Source organism: Triturus cristatus, chromosome 2_2 (assembly GCF_964204655.1).
Source record: "Triturus cristatus chromosome 2_2, aTriCri1.1, whole genome shotgun sequence".
In the NCBI taxonomy this organism is placed as follows: domain Eukaryota; kingdom Metazoa; phylum Chordata; class Amphibia; order Caudata; family Salamandridae; genus Triturus; species Triturus cristatus.
The window spans coordinates 105,560,096-105,578,875 of NC_140582.1; the positions used below are offsets into that span (position 1 = coordinate 105,560,096).

The 18,780-nt window shown below is 43.8% G+C and overlaps 1 protein-coding gene across 1 annotated transcript in view; it reads right to left on the minus strand.

Moving 5' to 3' along the window:
• LOC146861954 (N-acetylneuraminate-9-phosphate synthase-like) overlaps nt 1-18,780 on the minus strand; it is a 296,132-nt gene that overhangs the window by 58,805 nt on the left and 218,547 nt on the right. The window contains exon 4 of the mRNA XM_085641117.1: nt 17,987-18,141. Coding sequence (XP_085497243.1) covers nt 17,987-18,141 — 155 coding nt within the window. The remainder of the gene's footprint in view (nt 1-17,986; nt 18,142-18,780) is intronic.

The window sequence follows — 18,780 nt, forward strand, 5'->3', positions numbered from 1 at the left end:
TGCTTTGGGACGATCGCGTCTTTTTTATTTTTTTTATTTTTTGAAAGGTGTGCTGTGTGGTCCCCCTTCCTTTTACTTTTTTGTGGCCCTGGGGACCCCATCCCCCAGGGCCTCACCCCCAAATTTAAATTTAAAAAAAAAATTACGGGAAGGGGGCCGCGTGGCACCCCTCCCATGGCCAATTCCGGGCCCGGGGACCACATCCCCCGGGCCATGGCCAACTTTTAAAATCATTTTATGGAGGGGGGGTTGCGTAGCCCCCCTCCTCTGGCCACTTAAGACCCCGGGGACCCCATCCCTTAGTCCTTAGTTCAGACTCAGTCCTTAGTTCAGACTCATGCCTTTTGCTTAAATGGTGTAAATCTGTTCAGTAGTTCCTGAGAAAATGACATTTAAAAGTACATATATATCTATGGCCTCGGAAGATCCGCGCACCCTATGCGCACCCAACGCGCACCCTGCCGTGCATGAGCTGTATTCTAATTGGCTGTCAACACTCAACCGAGGCACAAGAAACCTAAGAAACAAATGCGCAAAACGCGAAAATGGGGCAGGGTAGAAAGACCCTGACCTCAGGATCTCCAGGGCCAAACAAAGCATTTAAAAAAAAAACAAATCGGCAAGATTCGCACACCCAGCGCAAATTTCGGGCGAAAATTAAAACAAAATGAAGCGCAGGCTTCCACGCATCTTTTGTAATTGGCCCCCGGGGGGGCCAAATTTCGGCGGCATTTTAAAAAAATAGTGTGGGGGTCCCAATCCCCCCACACTGCCCTAGGGACCACCACCCCCGGGGCTTATTATTATTGGGTGGGTGGGCTCTCAAGGCCCCCCAGCCCCGGGGACCGCCCCCCCTGGGGCTTATTATTATTGGGTGAGGGGCTCTTAGGCCCTCCCAGCCCCGGGGACCGCCACCCCCGGGGCTTATTAAAATTGGGTGGGGGGCTCTCAGGCCCCCCCAGCCCGGGGACCGCCACCCGCCGGGGCTTCTTCAAAATGTGGGACGTGGGCCGCGTTGCCCCCCTCCAGTAGCCTTGTCTAGGCCCTGGGGACCACCACCCCCCAGGGCCGGCTCCTGCAGTGTCCCGGGGTGCCCACCCCTGGGACACTGTAGTTTGCAATGACAGGGCGGGAGCCTCGCGGCTCCCACCCTGCAATTGCAAACTGCTTTGCTTCATTGAAGCGAGAGCAGTGAAACCTGCTCTCGCTTCAATGAAGCAAAGCAGATTGCTTTTCCATATGGGGAGCAGCATGTTAGCTGCTCCACATGTGGAAAAGCAATGCCGGCTTCCACAGGAGGCGAGGAGCCGGCTGGGTCCTTGGGGGGATTGGGGACCCCCCACGGTCCCCAGCGAGAGCCAGGCCCTGGGGGATGGGGTCCCCGGGGTCTTAAGTGGCCAGAGGAGGGGGGGCTACGCAACCCCCCTCCATAAAATGATTTTAAAAGTTGGCCATGCCCCGGGGGATGTGGTCCCCAGGGCCGGAATTGGCCATGGTAAGGGTGCCACGCGGCCCCCTTCCCGTAATTATTTTTTATTTATTTAAATTTGAGGGTGAGGCCCTGGGGGATGGGGTCCCCAGGGCCACAAAAAAACGTAAAAGGAAGGGGGACCACACAGCACCCCTTTAAAAAAATAAAAAAAATAAAAAAGACGCGACCGTCCCAAGGCACCGCCCCCTCACAAGCACATTCTGCAAACACACCCTGTGGCAGTTGCCAGTAGGTAGTTATAGTTAGGACCTATTTTCCAAAGGAAATCCGCAACATTCTATTTGGAATAACGTTGGCGTCGATTGATGAATCTTCGCTAAATTTTCCAAACTTTTGGCCAGCTCCGGTCCGCTCCTATCCTAAAAATTTCACGGTGATTCGTCAAGCGGGGGCCGAGAAAAAAGGGGGTCCCAAAATACGTTTTCCCCATGCATTTTCCCATAGGACCTGTTGACGCAGCTACAGCCCGAAGTGCTGAACGGAATTACACCAAATTTGGCAAAGAGGTAGTCCTCAGTTCAGACTCGTGCCTTTTGCTTAAATGGTGTAAATCCGTTCAGTAGTTCCTGAGAAAATCAAAAGTAAAATCACATATATATCTGGGCGGAGCCTAACCACACATCTCATCGTGAGATCTGATTGTCTGTCAGCACTTCATCCAAGAAGTGTTGGCAGCCATCTTGGGACCAATATACATGATAGCACCTTATTAAAAAGCATTGCAGTTAATAGAAGGTTTTAAGACTTTAGTTACATTATAAATCATTTGTTGATGGTACCATACTCATTTTAGGAATTGTGATGTGTTCTAAGGTGATTTTACCATGTGAAAAAGCCTTCTGCTGTGATATCATGAATCATGTTTGAGAGAAAACTATTTTCTCATGCTTTTCCCACAGAGGTTTGGAAGGTGATCTATAAGCTATACTGAGAGCATATTTTCTGTAAATTCACATTATCTTTCTCAGTCATGTGAGAATGAAGTCTGACATTCTCAGTAAAACATGTACATCCAACAAGGGCAGAGACTGTCAGTTGATTCCTTTGTGTTCTACTGCAGCTTCCCAGAGTGTTCTAAAGAACAACTAGAGCGCTAACAGTCCTACTTATGACAAACGTATGGCACACCTGAAGCCATCTTGGTTGGAATAAAGTGGTATCTCTTAAAACATTTAATTTAAAAAGGAACAAGATGAGGGGGTTCATTTTGCCATGGAAAGCATGGTTAGTGCTGCAGAAAGAAAAAGTAGGGCACATTTTGAGTGACTTCTCAAATTCTCTTCTATTTAATTAAAAAAATCTGACATGCAGACTGAAACATGCACTTTCAATACCAGCAGCAGACTTCCCTGGTGAGCAGTAGCTTTACTACAGTGATCTAATAAGCAACTAGAGTGCTAACATTCTGAATTTATGGCAAAAGTGTGACACATCTGAATGCCTTCTTGATGGAATCAAAGTAAAAAACTGAAAGTATTCTCTACTGAGGAGACTGTAGTAAATGAGGATATTAGGAAACATCATAACAAATAAGTCTCCCACAATGGCCACCAGAGACAAAAGAGCCCAAATGTAACCCAAATATCACCCAGATGTAGCCCAAGTATAGCCCAATGACAGAATGTCCCAGAGTGTTCTAACGAACAACTAGAGCGCTAACAGTCTTACTTATGACAAAAGTATGGCACACCTGAAGCCATCTTGATTGGAATAAAGTGGTAACACTTAAAACATTTAATTTATGAAGGAACGAAATTAGGGGTTTCATTTTGCCATAGAAATTATGATTAGTTCTGCAGAATGAAAAATTAGGGCACATTTTGACTTCTCAAATCCTCTTCTATTTCATAAAAAAATTCTGACATGCAGACTGAAACATGCACTTTGAATACCAGCAGCAGACTTTCCTGGTGAGCAGTAGCTTTACTAGAGTGATCTAATGAGCAACTAGAGTGCTAACATTCAGAATTTATGGCAAATGTGTGACACATCTGAATGCCTTCTTGATGGAACCAAAATAAAAAACTGAAAGTATTCCCACTGAGGAGACTGCAGTAAATGAGGAAATTAGGAAACTTCATAACAAATAAATCGCCCAAGATGGCCACCAGAGACAAAAGAGCCCAAATGTAGCCCAAATATCACCAGATGTAGCCCAAATATAGCCCAATGACAGAATGTCCCAGAGTGTTCTTAAGAACAACTAGAGCGCTTACTGTCTTACTTATGACAAAAGTATGGCACACCTGAAGCCATCTTGATTGGAATAAACTGGTAACACTTAAAACATTTAATTTAAAAAGGAACACAATGAGGGGGTTCATTTTGCCCTAGAAATTATGATTAGTGCTGAAGAAAGAAAAATTAGGGCACATTTTGAGTGACTTCTCAAATCCTCTTTTATTTCATTAAACAATTCTGATATGCAGACTGAAACATGCACTTTTAATACCAGCAGCAGACTTCCGTGGTGAGCAGTAGCTTTACTACAGTGATCTAATGAGCAACTAGAGTGCTAACATTCAGAATTTATGGCAAATGTGTGACATATCTGAATGCCTTCTTGATGGAATCAAAGTAAAAAACTGAAAGCATTTCATACTGAGGAGACTGCAGTAAATGAGGAAATTAGGAAACTTCATAACAAATAAATCTCCCAAGATGGCCACCAGAGACAAAAGAGCCCAAATGCAGCACAAATATCACCCAGATGTAGCCCAATGACAGAAGTGTGCAAAACACTTATGTTTTGTGAATTTGCAGTTTTATATAGTGCAGACTTGTCAGGTATTGGAGTGCTTTACATGAGCATTGGTTACATCACACAAGATCAAATTCATTTTGGTTGTAGACATGGGGAGATTAAGTGATTTGACCAGAATCACAGAATGTTGAGCTGAAGCAGAAACTCCAACCTGGTTCCCCAGTTGCAAAGTCTGCAGCTCTGGAAGTAACACCACATCCTCTCCCCTAGGTGCAACATTTAATCAAGTGGTCAACTGGATAAAAAAACATAAAGATTACGAATAATTTATAAGTTCTTTGTCACTGTTTGAAAACTCAGAAAATATGTCCTCATTTTAGTTTTTTAGAGCACTAACCATAATTTTGATGCAAATAAGACCCTCTCATATATGTAATTTCTAAAGAAAATACTCTAGGAATTACAGTTTTGATTACATCAAGATGACGTTAGGCGTTCCACACTTTTGCAATAAATATAGGATGTTAGCAATCTAGTTGTTCATTGGGATACTGTTGAGAGGCAGAGGCCAGGGGCACGGACTCTGAAAATTGAAGGCAGGTAGGAGAGTGCAGATGCAACAATTTGACCACACTGGGCAGGCAGGAAGGGCAGTGGCAGCACAACAGACTATGGAGGGCAGTGGAAAGGGGGGCAGGGGCAACAAACCAACAATACAGGACTGGCAAGAGAGGCTGTGGCAATATAATAGACCATTGTGGGCAGAAGGAAGAGGCAGTGGTAGTACAACCATACATGCCAACAGGCCTGTTTCAGCCAGGAAACGTCCAATGTTTTTAAGCTCAAATGGGCTTTATTTGATCTGTCTCCCATCTACAATCTCCTCTTTATCAATGTAACTCAAAGGGGAAAATCAATACCCCAGTTTTTTTTCAAAATATCCCTCTTACCAAGTTCAAAATGTTCGCAAGTATGGTATATTGGATCATGGTAGGCAGGAGGAATTGGGGTAGGAACATGGACTCGGATAACAGAAGACAGGAGGGACATGGAGAGGTGCAGCAAACTGACCCTACAGGGCAGGCATCAGGGATTGCAGCAGCACAATACACTACACAGCACATGCGGGACGGGAGTGCAGCACAACAATCCATAGAAAGCAATAGGGAGGGGACAGGGCTATGCACATGGACAACAGAGAACAGAGGGGAAAGAGGCAACGGTAGCTATCTGACCACAATGGACAGACAGGAGAGAAAGCTGCAGCATAACAGACCATAAAGGGCACGAGGGGCGGATCAGGGGCATTACAATGGAACAGACAAGCCAGGAGGGAGGGAGTAGGGGTCTGCACATGTAAACAGAGGGCTGGGGGCAAGGGGGCAGGGCAGGAGCAGCAAGATAGCCATAGAGGTCAGGCAGGATGGGCACTAGAAGCAAGACACACCATGAAGAGCAACAGTGAGACTGTGATGGCATACACACAGACCATGGAGGGCAGGTGGGAGGGGGTCAGGGGCAGCTAGCTGACCACACAAGGAAGGTGGGAGGGGCCATGGCAGCACAGAAGACCATGCATGGAAAGAGGGAGGGTTAGTGGCAGCACAATGGTTATGATGGGCAAGAAGGAGGGTGCAGGGGCATGCACAAAGGACCATGGAGGATAGAGGGGAGGGTCAGGACCTGGGCACAGATAAGAGAGTTCAGGGGAAGGGGCCTCACAACAGACCGCGCGGGGCAGGCAGGAGGAGCAGTTGTAGCACAACAGACCAGGGAGGGCAGAAGGGTGTGGCAGTAAAATTGACCATGGAGGACAGGAGGAAGGGGATAGGGGCATGGCAGGTGGACAGGCAGGGTGGATGTGGCAGGGACAGGTTACAGTCATCTGACAATGCTATGCAGGTGGGAGGGGAGTGGCAGCTCAACAGAACACTCAGAGTAGATAGGAGTGGCAGGTCCATGGAACATGGTGGGCAAAAAGGATGGAGCAGGGGCATGCACAAAGACATCGGAGGGCAGGGGGAAGGAGAATAGGGGCAGCAAGCTAAGCACAGAGGCTAAGCAGGAGGTCAATGATGGGCCATACAATTGGTCAATGGAGGGCAGGAGGAGTGGACTGGTACATCATGCTAAATGGAGGGCAGTGGCAGCACATCAGACCATGCATGGCAGGAGGGAGGTGGCTAGTCCTTGGATTCAGACAACAGAGGATAGGGAGGAGGTGCATGGGGCAGCAAGCTAACTGTTCAGAGAAGGTGGGTATTAGGAACTTTATTGTTTTTAAAATGTGTGTCTGTGCGAACTACTTAAAATATGAACAAGTAAGCAGCATAATCTCACTTTTATTCAGGAAGAAGAGAACGTTTGTGACTGTGACTCCGGGCTCACTTGGCAGAAACACCCCCTGACCCTCCACCCCCATCGCAAAATGTAATGCCCGTGAAAAGGATAGGTGGACACAGTGTTATATAGAACATAGTCCTGAGAGCACGATTTAAAATGAAAACTAGATATAGTATATGGTATAAACTATGCACCAAAAAGTGTGATATAAGATGAACCGTGGCGTGAAATATAATATGCAATACATTGTGCGCAAAGACAGATTCATTGGAGAGCGTGAGACAGCACAGGCACTAGCGCGTACTATACGATATGCGCCTTGCAGTGTAATGTGCACAGGGCAGTGTTGTGTAACCTAACTAGTCTCTAAAGTTGTAATATAAAATATGTGCTGGGAGTGAAACGTTGCATATGCACTGTGACAAAGATATGGATCCCAGATTGTAATATGTATGGCATAGTGCTGTGCGTTATAACATAGGCATCGAGGAAGGCACGTTAGATGGGGCAATATAGCTCGTGCGAAGGCAAATGTGGCATGACATATTCACGGGGTGGTGTTACAGTGCACATGGGCTAGAGAGTGTCATAGCATACGCACTAGCTGGTGGAATACAACACAGAGATGTGAGGCACTCGGCGGGCACTGGTGGGTGTAACACAGCATTGGGCTCAGCCAGGAGCACGCTGTGACTCTTAAGTGAGGTTCGTCTCCTTTCCAGAGAGTAAAATAAAAAGTGTTAGACATCCGGCAGTGGATGTGTGTTTTATTAACCGTGAGGGGGGTTTCTTGCATAGTTTGGTCGAATTTTTGTTGAATCCCCTTTGAATGGCTTGCTGTGCGTGCATATTAAATGTGCCCATCAATAGCTACCCATGTTTGTATAAATAAACGACAAGGGTGTCTACTTGGAGAGTACCTACCGGCGGGGGTGCCGGGATTAGGCACGGAAGGGCGTCAGTCATGTCAGAGCTTCACTAGCGGTGTAAATACATTTCATGTGGATTCATTCTATGCAAAGTCGCCTTTTAATGAATAGCACGCAAATTGTCATGGTGATAGGTACATACGGTTTGTGCAGCATGTCCTAGGTTTTTCTATCAATATATTTTTTTTAAATACTAAAAAACAAAGGCCGGCCCCGGGGGATGGGGTCCCCGGGGCCATAAGTGACCTGAGGTGGCGGACAACGCAGCCCCCTCCTACAGAATAAAAAAAAAAAAAGGCCATGACCCGGGGGCTGGGGTCCCCGGGGCCGATTAAGGCCTTGGGAGGGCCAAATTAATTTTTTTCAACAAAACAAATTAGGGTGCAGGCCCTGGAGGATGGGGTCTCCAGGGCCAGTAAATTAGAAAAAGAAGGGTGGCCACACAGCTCTCCTTCTTAAAAAAATAAAATAAATAAAAGACCGGCATCGTGCCGGAGGTCATGCACCCTCCTTGCAGCACTCTGCAAACGCGCCCCCTGGCCAGTTGTAAGTTGGGGAATTAATTCCCCTTCAATACTGAGGGTCCCTGAGGGCCAACTAGCCCAACAGGTATTTCCAGTATGCGCCAGGGAGATGCGTTGCAGACAGGTGTTCTGAGGCCACGACCCTTTTTACACCTTTATGCAACGCAGCTCTGTGGCGCTTACTGGAGGTACCTAGTGGGCTAGTTTGACCCTGGGGATCCTTAGGATTCAAGGGGACTTAATCTCCCAACTTAGAACGGCCACAGGGTGCGTGTACACAGTGGTGAAGGGAGGGAACGGGGCCTGAGGTGACGTGTGCAAACACGCCCTGTGGCGCGTTTTAAGCTGGGGAAATAATTTCCTTTCAATCCTGAGGGACCGTGGGGGCCAACTAGCCCACCAGGTGATTCCAGTAAACGCCACTGCTCTGCTTTGCAGAGAGGTGGTGCAGGCCGTGCCCCTTTTTACACCTCTCTGCAATGGCGCTTACTGGACGTACCTAGTGGGCTATTTTGCCCCTAGGGATCCTCAGGATTCAAGGGGACTTAATCTCCCAACTTAAAAAACGGCCACAGGGCGTGTTTACACAGTGGGGAAGGGAGGGGACGGGGACTGAGGTGACGTGTGCAAACATGCCCTATGGTGCGTTTTAAGTTGGGGAAATAATTCCCCTACAATCCTGAGGGCCCCTGGGGGCTAACTAGCCCACCAGGTGCTTCCAGTAAGCGCCACTGAGCTGCGTTGCAGAGAGGTGGTCCAGGCCGTCCCACTTTTTACACCTCTCTGCAACGCAGCTCTGTGGCACTTACTGGAGGTACCTAGTGGGCTAGTTGGACCCTAGGGACCCTCAGGATTCAAATGAACTTAATCTCCCAACTAAAAACGGCCACAGGGCGTGTTTACACAGTGGTGAAGGGAGGGGACGGGGCCTGAGTTAACGTGTGCAAACAAGCCCTGTGGCGCATTTTAAGTTGGGGAAATAATTCCCCTTCAATCCTGAGGGACCCTGGGGGCCAACTAGCCCACCAGGTGCTTCCAGTAAGCGCCACTGCGCTGCGTTGCAGAGAGATGGTGTAGGCCGTGCCCCTTTTTACATCTCTCTGCAACGCAGCTCTGTGGCGCTTACTGGAGGTACCTAGTGGTCTAGTTGGACCCTAGGGACCCTCAGGATTCAAGGGGACTTAATCTCCCAACTTAAAACGGCCACAGGGCATGTTTACACAGTGGGGAAGTGAGGGGACGGGGCCTGAGTTGACGTGTGCAAACACGCCCTGTGGTGCGTTTTAAGAGGTAGTTTTAATCCCCTGCCCTATTATATACTAGGGGCTTACAGAGGAAGTCATGCTGATCACAGGGGGACCCCAACGCATTGTTGTTTCCTAGTGTATGTAGGTGTTTTCACTGTATTTTGAGTGTCTTTTAACATAGCACTGGCTCTAGGACTGGTTAGTCAGACTCAGTTACCACCAGTATCCGTCTGAAAAAGTTGAGGGTACAGGATGATTTTGCAACAAGGCTTCTTTCTGCTCTTCTGTTTGTTCTTTCTGCACGTTATCCTTCTTCCTGCACTTTTCTTCGTCTTTGAGGACTTCTGTTGCTTCTTTCTGCATTTCTTTTTTTTCTTTCTGTGCGTTTTTTCTTCTTTCTTCACATGTCCTATCTCTGTAGGCATAGTTAGAAATTAGCATTTAAAAAACCTTTGAAATTCACTGAAAAAACCATAGATTTCAGGCACGTTATAGTTAGGAATTAGCATTTAAAAAACCTTAGAAATTCACTGAAAAAAACATAGGTTTTAGGGGCGTTATAGTTAGCTGGACTTTTCACTCGTACAAAACCATTGAAATTCCCCTGTTATAGTCAGTTCAGCTAACTATAACTTGCGCGCCCGCAATGCACTGCTGATGACGTCACATATTACATCACTCATGACATGGTCAGTGACATCACTCATGACATCACTCATGACATCTCAAATGACATCACTCATGACATCATCCTTATGATAGAGTGGCAGACCTCCTCTCCCCCTAATATAACCTTTGATACACACATTCAAAAATAGAAACTAAAATTTTCAAAACAATGGACATACCAATATCAGTTACAACAACCTATTCAGTAATTCAAAGATCCACATACACATCCACTCATTCACTAACAGTCCTATACAGTCACTCATACATGTACTCACTCATCATATGTACTCAGACACCTATACATCCTGTTACACAACACCACTCATCCATAGAGTTACTCACACACATAGTCACTCATGCTAATAAAGAATCAAACATCCATTTACTTGCATATACAGTTATACACACACCACCAGACTTACTTCTACAGAAACTTACACATACTTAGTCTTTTAAACAATCACTTATAGAAACACATACTTATTCATACAGGAACTCTTTCAATCTCTCACTCTCACATATACTCACTTATCTACACCAATAGTCACATATACTAGTTTAAAACATATGTAGTTACTCATAAAGATACTATTGAGACAGTCATTCACTCACTAACACACCCATGAACACACTCATCCACCCATACAGTCCTGCACACATGCTGTCTTCAACACATACAAACAGTGAGTCACTCATTCATGCACCTATGCACTACGTAATACCCCCCACCGAACCATACAGACACTCAGACACTCATACTGATACTCAAAAACCAACTAATAACCTATATAGACACTCATGTAGCTACTCACCAACCCATGCAGCCACTTATACACAAAGTGAGAGCCTGATACAGATATTTTCATATTTAAACATTACTCACTAAGCCATGTATTCACTAAGATACACTTAATCAGTCAGTTATACAATCAATTTTTCAAAAACAAATCATCCATTTAGACACTTATATACCCATTTATTCTTCCATCGACCTTGAGATATACATATATAAAACATATGTAATTTTCAGAAAAACACACATTCACTGGATGATGTCATCAGTGATGTCATCAGTGATGTCATTTGAGATGTCATCGGTGATGTCATGAGTGATGTCACTGACCATGTCATTGCGGGCACGCGAGTTATAGTTAGCTGAACTAACTATAACGGGGGAATTTCAATGGTTTTGTACGAGTGAAAAGTCCAGCTAACTATAACGCCCCTGAAACCTATGGTTTTTTCAGTCGATATATATATATTCTTTTTTTTTTTAAACCATGTGCCCTGAAGCTTAAGAAAGCACTCGACAGTGTTCCGTGAGGTGCAGCTTGTCTTCCTGTTCCAACTTGAATTATTTGTGCCAATGCGTTTCAAGGCTCCAAGCCTCTTCTTCTTGGGCTACTGGACCATACTAATAGCGGCTCACTTTATACAATTGCCGGCATTGCTCATTTCCTATCTGGCCCCAAGTGGGCGTGTCGTTCAGTACGATCTTATTTGGTGCATGATGGGACATAAAGTCCATAATGTGAGCTTGCTGTTCACTTTGGTAAGTCTAATGTACGTTCCTAATTAAAAAGCAATTTTTTGCCCTGATATATATATATATATATATATATATATATATATATATATATATATATATATAAATATATATATATTATATCTTACTTACTATCGTTCACCAGTAAGTAGTTATGGTTAGGATGTAGTTTCCATAGGAAATGCATTTTTTGCCTTACCCATATCTGTGGCGCCATTTGACAACAAAAAAGTGTGCCGGTTATTCTAGTTGTGCATTTAACGTTTCGGGGTGATCTGCCAAGAGGAGGCCGAGAAAAAGGGGGTCAAATAAAGTGCATTTCCCATGTTAATACCCATAGAGATTTTAGACATGCCTACAGTCCGAACTGCTGTATGGAATTACACCAAATTTGGCCTTGCGACCCTCCTCCTGGGCCATATACTGCCCCAGGGAACACCACCTAAGGTCTAAGGAGGTGGTGGTACACGGGCCACCTGCTAGTTATACAATTTAGGCCCAGGGAGGAGGTGGTCCCCAGGGCCTGGGAAAGCCCCCCTCCATTGATAAAATAAAGCCCCATGGAGGTGGTGGCCCCACAAGCTCAATAAGCCAATGGAGGGGGTCAGGCCGCCCCAGCAATATCTCATAAAACGGCCCTGGGAGGTGGTGGTTCCTGGGGCTAAAATACCCAAGGAAGGGGGCACCTTTGCCCCCTATTAATCTTTTTTTTTATGCCCACATGCCCCCAGGACCTGGCCCACCCAGTGGCTGTAGCATAAAAAAGCACGGGAGACTGCGGTTGGTTTTATTTTTCCAATTTTGCTGTGAATTTGCAGATCCGCCTACGATTTTTGGGCAACAGTGAAATAATGTTTTTTTTCCTGTGGGACCCTACCACCAGACCTATGGGGGTAGGGTATTCCTACCCTGCCCTTTTATGGGTTTTAAAAAAAAAAAATTGAGGAGCTCTAGGAGGCAGGCTTCCTGTGCACCCTCCTTTAGCATGCAACCTCTCATACACTCATGCATCCACTCCTAGACCCACTCATGTACCCACTGACAGATCCCACTCAGAGACTCTTGCACCCACTGACAGACCTACTCAGACACTCATGCACCCACTCACACATCCATTCAGATGCTCATGCACCCACTCACAGAACCACTCAGAGACTCACACACCCTCTCAAAGACCCACTCAGAGACTCACGTACCCACTCACAGACCCACTCACAGACTCACCCACACTCTCACAGACCCACTCAGACACTCATGCATTAACTCACAGACCCTTTCAGAGACTTGTGCCCTAACATTACTTTGTGACACGAGTTATATTTTTTTCAAATAAGTATACCTATAGGTGCTCAGATAAGTACAACTGCTGAATTTCTATGGCTTTGTGTGTGTGAAATGTGAACCTAACTATAACGTCCCTGTAACTGTTAATATCTATCTATCTATCTATCTATCTATCTATCTATCTATCTATCTATCTATCTATCTATCTATCTATCTATCTATCTATCTATCTATCTATCTATCTATCTATCTATCTATCTATCTATCTATCTATCTATCTATCTATCTATCTATCTATCTATCTCTCTATCTATCCATCCATCTATCTATCTATAGATTGATTGATCTATCTATATATATAACCTACTGGCGGTCACAGGGCCGGCTCTTGGGTGGTGCGACTGGTGCCACCGCACCGGGTGCTGGCTTCCAGGAGGCGCCGTATTTTCAAGTTTATTGTTATTTTAAAGCCCCTGCTGCTGCCGCGCTTGTTTCCTCCAGCAATTTCCGGGCAACAAAACTATGTCAGGATAAATCCTGTGATTAATGTTCTTCCTGAAGAGAGATCCGAGTTTTGTTTAATTGGGGTTTTAACCCACTATAAAGTAGTGCAGAGGGTTAATATGCCTGTTGCAGAAAACAAGCACCGAGCAGATTACAAAAGTGCATAGAATGTAAATAGGGCAGTGGGTTACTCGTTTTAAAAGAGACATCATTTTGTTACTTCCAATTTATAGGTTAAAAACCTAATATAGGAAATGAATTTATAAATTGCAAGAAACAAAATGATGTCTCTTTTAAAATCAGTAACCCATTGACCTATTTACATTCTATGCACTTTTTAATTGTACTGAACTATTAACTTTTATCAAAGAACTGCATGCATCCTGCAAAGTATAGATTTGAGCAACGATTAGTGTTGCAAAAAGGATTCATTTAGGCAGAAATCTATTCTCCTTATTAAAGAGAACCCCCAACTATGGTGTTCCTTTTTAAATTCTGAGTTTGTGCTTCTCCAGACCAAGTGCTATTAAACTATTCTGCCTACCAGTATGGATGACATGTGGTTCCTACACCTTGTAGTACTCTGTCTTATGTAACATTTCCTATTTGCTGGGTTACACATGTATGATTGATTGTCTTTGTGTAATGTGTGTGTGATGCAAAGTGCTTTGACACCCTATACTGGTATGAGTGGCGCTATATATGTATCTGAGTGAGTGTGCTATATACACATCTGAGAGAGAGTGGTTTTAGAGACTTTAGCACTGTTAAAGGGTGGTGCTGAGGGAATCAGTGGTGGAGGTGGTCATTGGGGGGCACCAACAAACATTGTCGTATTGGGCGCCACCAGCTCTAAAGCCTGCCCTGGGCGTTCACCAGTAGGTAGTTATAGCTAAGACCTAGTTTCTGTAGGAAAAGCATTTTTTGATTTGCCTTTAACTTTGGCGCCGTTTGAAGAATCTTTGCAAAATTTTCAAAACTGAAGAGGCGGTTCCACGAGCTGCTTTCTTGAAACTTTCAGAGTGATCTGTCAAGTGGGGCTGAGAAGAAGTGGGGTCGCAAAACGCCTTTTCTCCACGTTAATTTCTTTTGGAATCTGATGACGCAGCTACAGCCCAAACTGCTGAACGAATATACACCAAATTTGGCAGAAAGGTAGCTCTTGGCCTAGAGAACACTCTTTTTGTTAAATGATGTAATTCCATTCAGTAGTTTTTGAGAAATTGAAAGATTTCTCAGATATACAACTGTGGCTGCTGTGGATCCACGAACCCTCCCGATCTCATGCCTGAGATCGGATAGGCTGCCAAGACTTTAAACCAGGAAGTGTTGGCAGCCATCTTGTGACTCGGTTGAATCGAGTCACAAAACAAATCATGAAAAAATAAGAAAAGGGGTCATGGTAGAAACATCCTGACACCCTAGGCCCAGGCCCGAAAAAAGCATTTTTGTTTACATTTTCGGTGGGATTTGCTGTGGATTTGCATCTGTATTCCTCTAGACACTGACATCATTTGGCACGACCCTTCACAAACTACACAGACACCTTTGATCTCATACAGGTTCTGATTACCTTTTCTACCATCTCAAGAATGGATAACTCATATCTTAATTGCTTGCCACATTACTGTAGATCAACAGGCAAACAGTGATTTGAAATGATTCCTCCAGGATACACAATCATTTGCCACAACTGTGAGGGGAAACCAGGTGGTGGAGTTGCTTTTATCCACAATTCTTCATTATCTTCTAAAATCATAAGTATAGCTCAACCTTCCTCCTTTGAATTTCTTTCAGTTTAAATTAACACATTAGATTTGAAGACCACCAATGTTCACATCATTTACTGCATGACTGGAGGTAATTTTATCTTTGTTGAAGAGCTCATGGAACTAATATCAGGAGGATCTAACTCTAATAACATCTTCCTGGGAATCTTCAATAGTCACTGAAGAGACATGAGCAACACAGTTGCATCACAGATGTTTTTTCTGATCATTAATATTGTAAGGCATTCTATTCTTCACCCACACACAAGAAGGGCTATATCCTTGGCTCTCTAGTCCCACAAAATTGCCTTTTAGCGAACCAGTCCCCCATACCTTTGAATTGGTCTGCCCATATCCTCATACCTTTTTCTCTATTCTCACTGAAACTTACACTTGGAGACTAATAAAAAAGACAAGTTTTGGGAAATGGACTACAGAGACATTGATCATTTGCTAATAAAAGCTAAAATCAATACAAAACTAACACTTTGTTTGGCAGATTCTAATCTAAACTTCTTAGCAGAAAAATACAACTTACTCTCTGACAGAGGTGACAAATTACCTTGCCCCATTAAAACTAAAAACGCACAATACCAATTAGTCCACACAATGAAAAACTCTCAGAACGAAAGAATGCACATAGTGCCAAAACCCATCAAAGCAGAGTTTTAAAAGTTACAAACCAAATCCAGAGAGTACAACACAGCTACATGGCCAAAGCAATTTTTTCCATAAAGAATTAAAGGGCTACAAATCAACCCAGAAAGCTTTTAACCACATCAGGAAATCCTCCAACCCTGCAAGATCTCTGGATATCCTAAACACAGGAGAACACTGGAAATTGTCCCACATTTTTCGAATAGGAAATATAAATGATTACACAGCCTTCTTTGCCTAGCTAAAGTTCTTGAAAACTGTGACGCTAACAACTAAAAAAAACACATGAATAAAAAATAACCTTTCCGATGACCACCAGTCAGGCTTTAGGGCCGACTGCAGTACAAAAAAAAATGGTCACCTGTAGTGGATGATACAATCCATATCCTGGACAATGACAAATCCTTCTTTGTCATTCTTCTTGACTTATCCTCTACATTTGAAACATAGTCAATCACTCTCCCTTTCAAAAATGCTTGAAGAACAGATGGGCTTCAATAGATTGGTTTGAGTCCTATCTCATAAATCACTCACAGCAAGTAAAAATTCCAGACTCTCTCTCCTTTGCTTTCCCTCTTCACCATAGAGTACCCCAAGTTTCCATTTTCTCTCCAACAGTTTTAAATCTGTACATGGAACCTCTCAGCTCTCTCATGAGAAACTCAAACATCTCTTTTTATCTTCATACAGACGAGATACAATTATACCCCAAAGTCTCAGCAACAAATGAACTCAAATTGAACTCCCCGAAAAAAATGGAATTTCTTCCGTTCTCTTCACTGCACTGCCCCATCAAAGAACAAGCCTGGCTGCATATGTATATCTTGCATGAGTGGAACCGTACATTACTGAATTTGCTAAATCGTTAGGATATACTCTTGATAAAAGACAAGTGTAATGCCTGCATTAATGCAGAAGAACAAGGTTGTTCAATACCAAATCAGACTCCTCAGAGGGCTAAAGTCTCTTACCCCAGCAGATAACTTCAAAACAATGCTTGAATCACTAGTTCTCTCAATATTTGATAATGCCAACTACATATTGATTGGAATTTCCAGTGATGACCTGACTCCATTGAATGCCACCCTACACTCTACAGCCTGACTCGTCTCCAGATCCAGAAGATCAGAGCATAGCACCTCAATCCTGATTTCAGTACAATGGCTATCTATTAAGGCAAGCATTGTCATTAAGTTTGCCTGCCCATTCACAAGGCAATCCTTGTTAGTCCTGCTAACTATGTGACACACAAACTAGTCATTCAGTTCCAGTGAAGGGCAGACTGTGTATGACATGAAATCCCCTCAATCGAAAAAGCAAAAACGCTGAAGCAAGCCTTCTACGGTAATGCTCCCAGAATCTGGAACACCATCCCTCTTGTCATTTGGATGAATATCCCATATAAGACCTTCAAGCGAGAACTTAAAGCCCTACTTTTTCAGCAAATTCTCCCACTGTGATTGGGATTACCCCTCCTTAAAATTTCTCTTGATCCAGTAAAACAGGAAGAGACTTTTAAACTAGGACTAATACTGTTGAAGTCATAGATATTTCACTTTAGTTCACCTTATATATTTTTGTGTTGCCGCTATACTGTGATTAGATTGTCCCTCTTAGTCCTGTGTAAACAGTTTTGACGCTGTGATTGTCTAGTTCATGCTATATAAAATTGCAAATATATAAGTAAATAAATATCTGGAAATGAGTGAACATTTGAACATTACCATTCTTGTTGTAATATGTGTGCCATTTGCTTTACCATAAGGAAGGGCACATACTCAGAAATGGTGGATTTCTAAGTTGATTCAACCAGTGCCCCTATCCACTGCACAAAATGTTCATGATATCAGCAAGGGGCATGCAAATATGTAATTCTGAAAGACAAGATGGGCAAAGTACATAACATTTGCATTTGTCCAAGTTGCAAAGTTTGTGTATACTTCCCACATTTGCTGGAGACAACATTTTAACAATAAAAAAAATTCGAACACAATTTTTTGGGGCAAAAGCATTTTTTTGGGGGGGGGGGTTGGGGCAGAGTGGGGTTCCATCAAAAATACTCTCAACAAAATGATATTTTACCGCCTTTTTCACACACAATTACTTTCTTACATTCAACAGTTAGTTTTTTGACTGCCTTGGTAACGTCATATATTCACAATTTTTACAATAATGAAACAAAAGTTCAAAATATTTGACGTACCCCTATTGCTTAGACTGAGATGAAGAATATTGGCTAAAACCATTCATACCTATAGTACCTCTGCATATGCATCTATTATTGCTTTATTATGCAGCATCGTCAGTGCACTGACCTTTATCACTCGGAGGTTGACATGCGCGGGATCTAATGGGTATGCGCTGGTGCACTGAAGGATGCAAAAGTTTGGATTGATCGGTTTCACAATCTGGTAAACTCGACGCATGGTGTCCATCGACTGCATGCCACTGGAAATAACCATTGGACGTCCTGAGCAAAAAAAAGATGCATGCCCTGAGTAATAATGATTCCATATGCACAAACAAATTACAACAGTATTTTTAACACTCAATTGAAAAAAATGCCTATTATATGTTGCACATATTAACCTTGCATTAAAAGCCCGTAGCTATAGGCCAATACTTACTCCAAAAAAGGTATGTTTTCAGCTTTCCCGGAGTAAAACAAATTATGATGTTTTACTTTGCTATTTTTTAGACATTCTAAAATGTTTATCCTGGGGCGTAACACAGGCCCTCCGCATCCCCCGTGGTGCGGGGGAGCCCCCAAGCTCCAGGGGGCCCCCTCAGAACAATGCTCCGGCCCGGGAGCTTCTGATTGAGCCCCGAGGGGGCCCCTCCACATACCTTGCCGGGGGGGCCCCCTCTAGTTTCGTTACGCCACTGTGTTGATCGGATTTTAAAGCTGAAAGAGGTGTGAAAAAGAGGATGCACTTGAGGCATTTCTGCACTTGTTTTCTTCACTTTAAAACATGTACGCTGATTCGTAGAGTGTAGAAATCTATTGCATATGCAAATTAGAGGTAGGAAACAGTTGCTTTCTGATTTCTCTGTTTAGTCTGAGTAACAAACTGGAAAGGAGGATTGCTATGTTATGCTACTGAGAAAA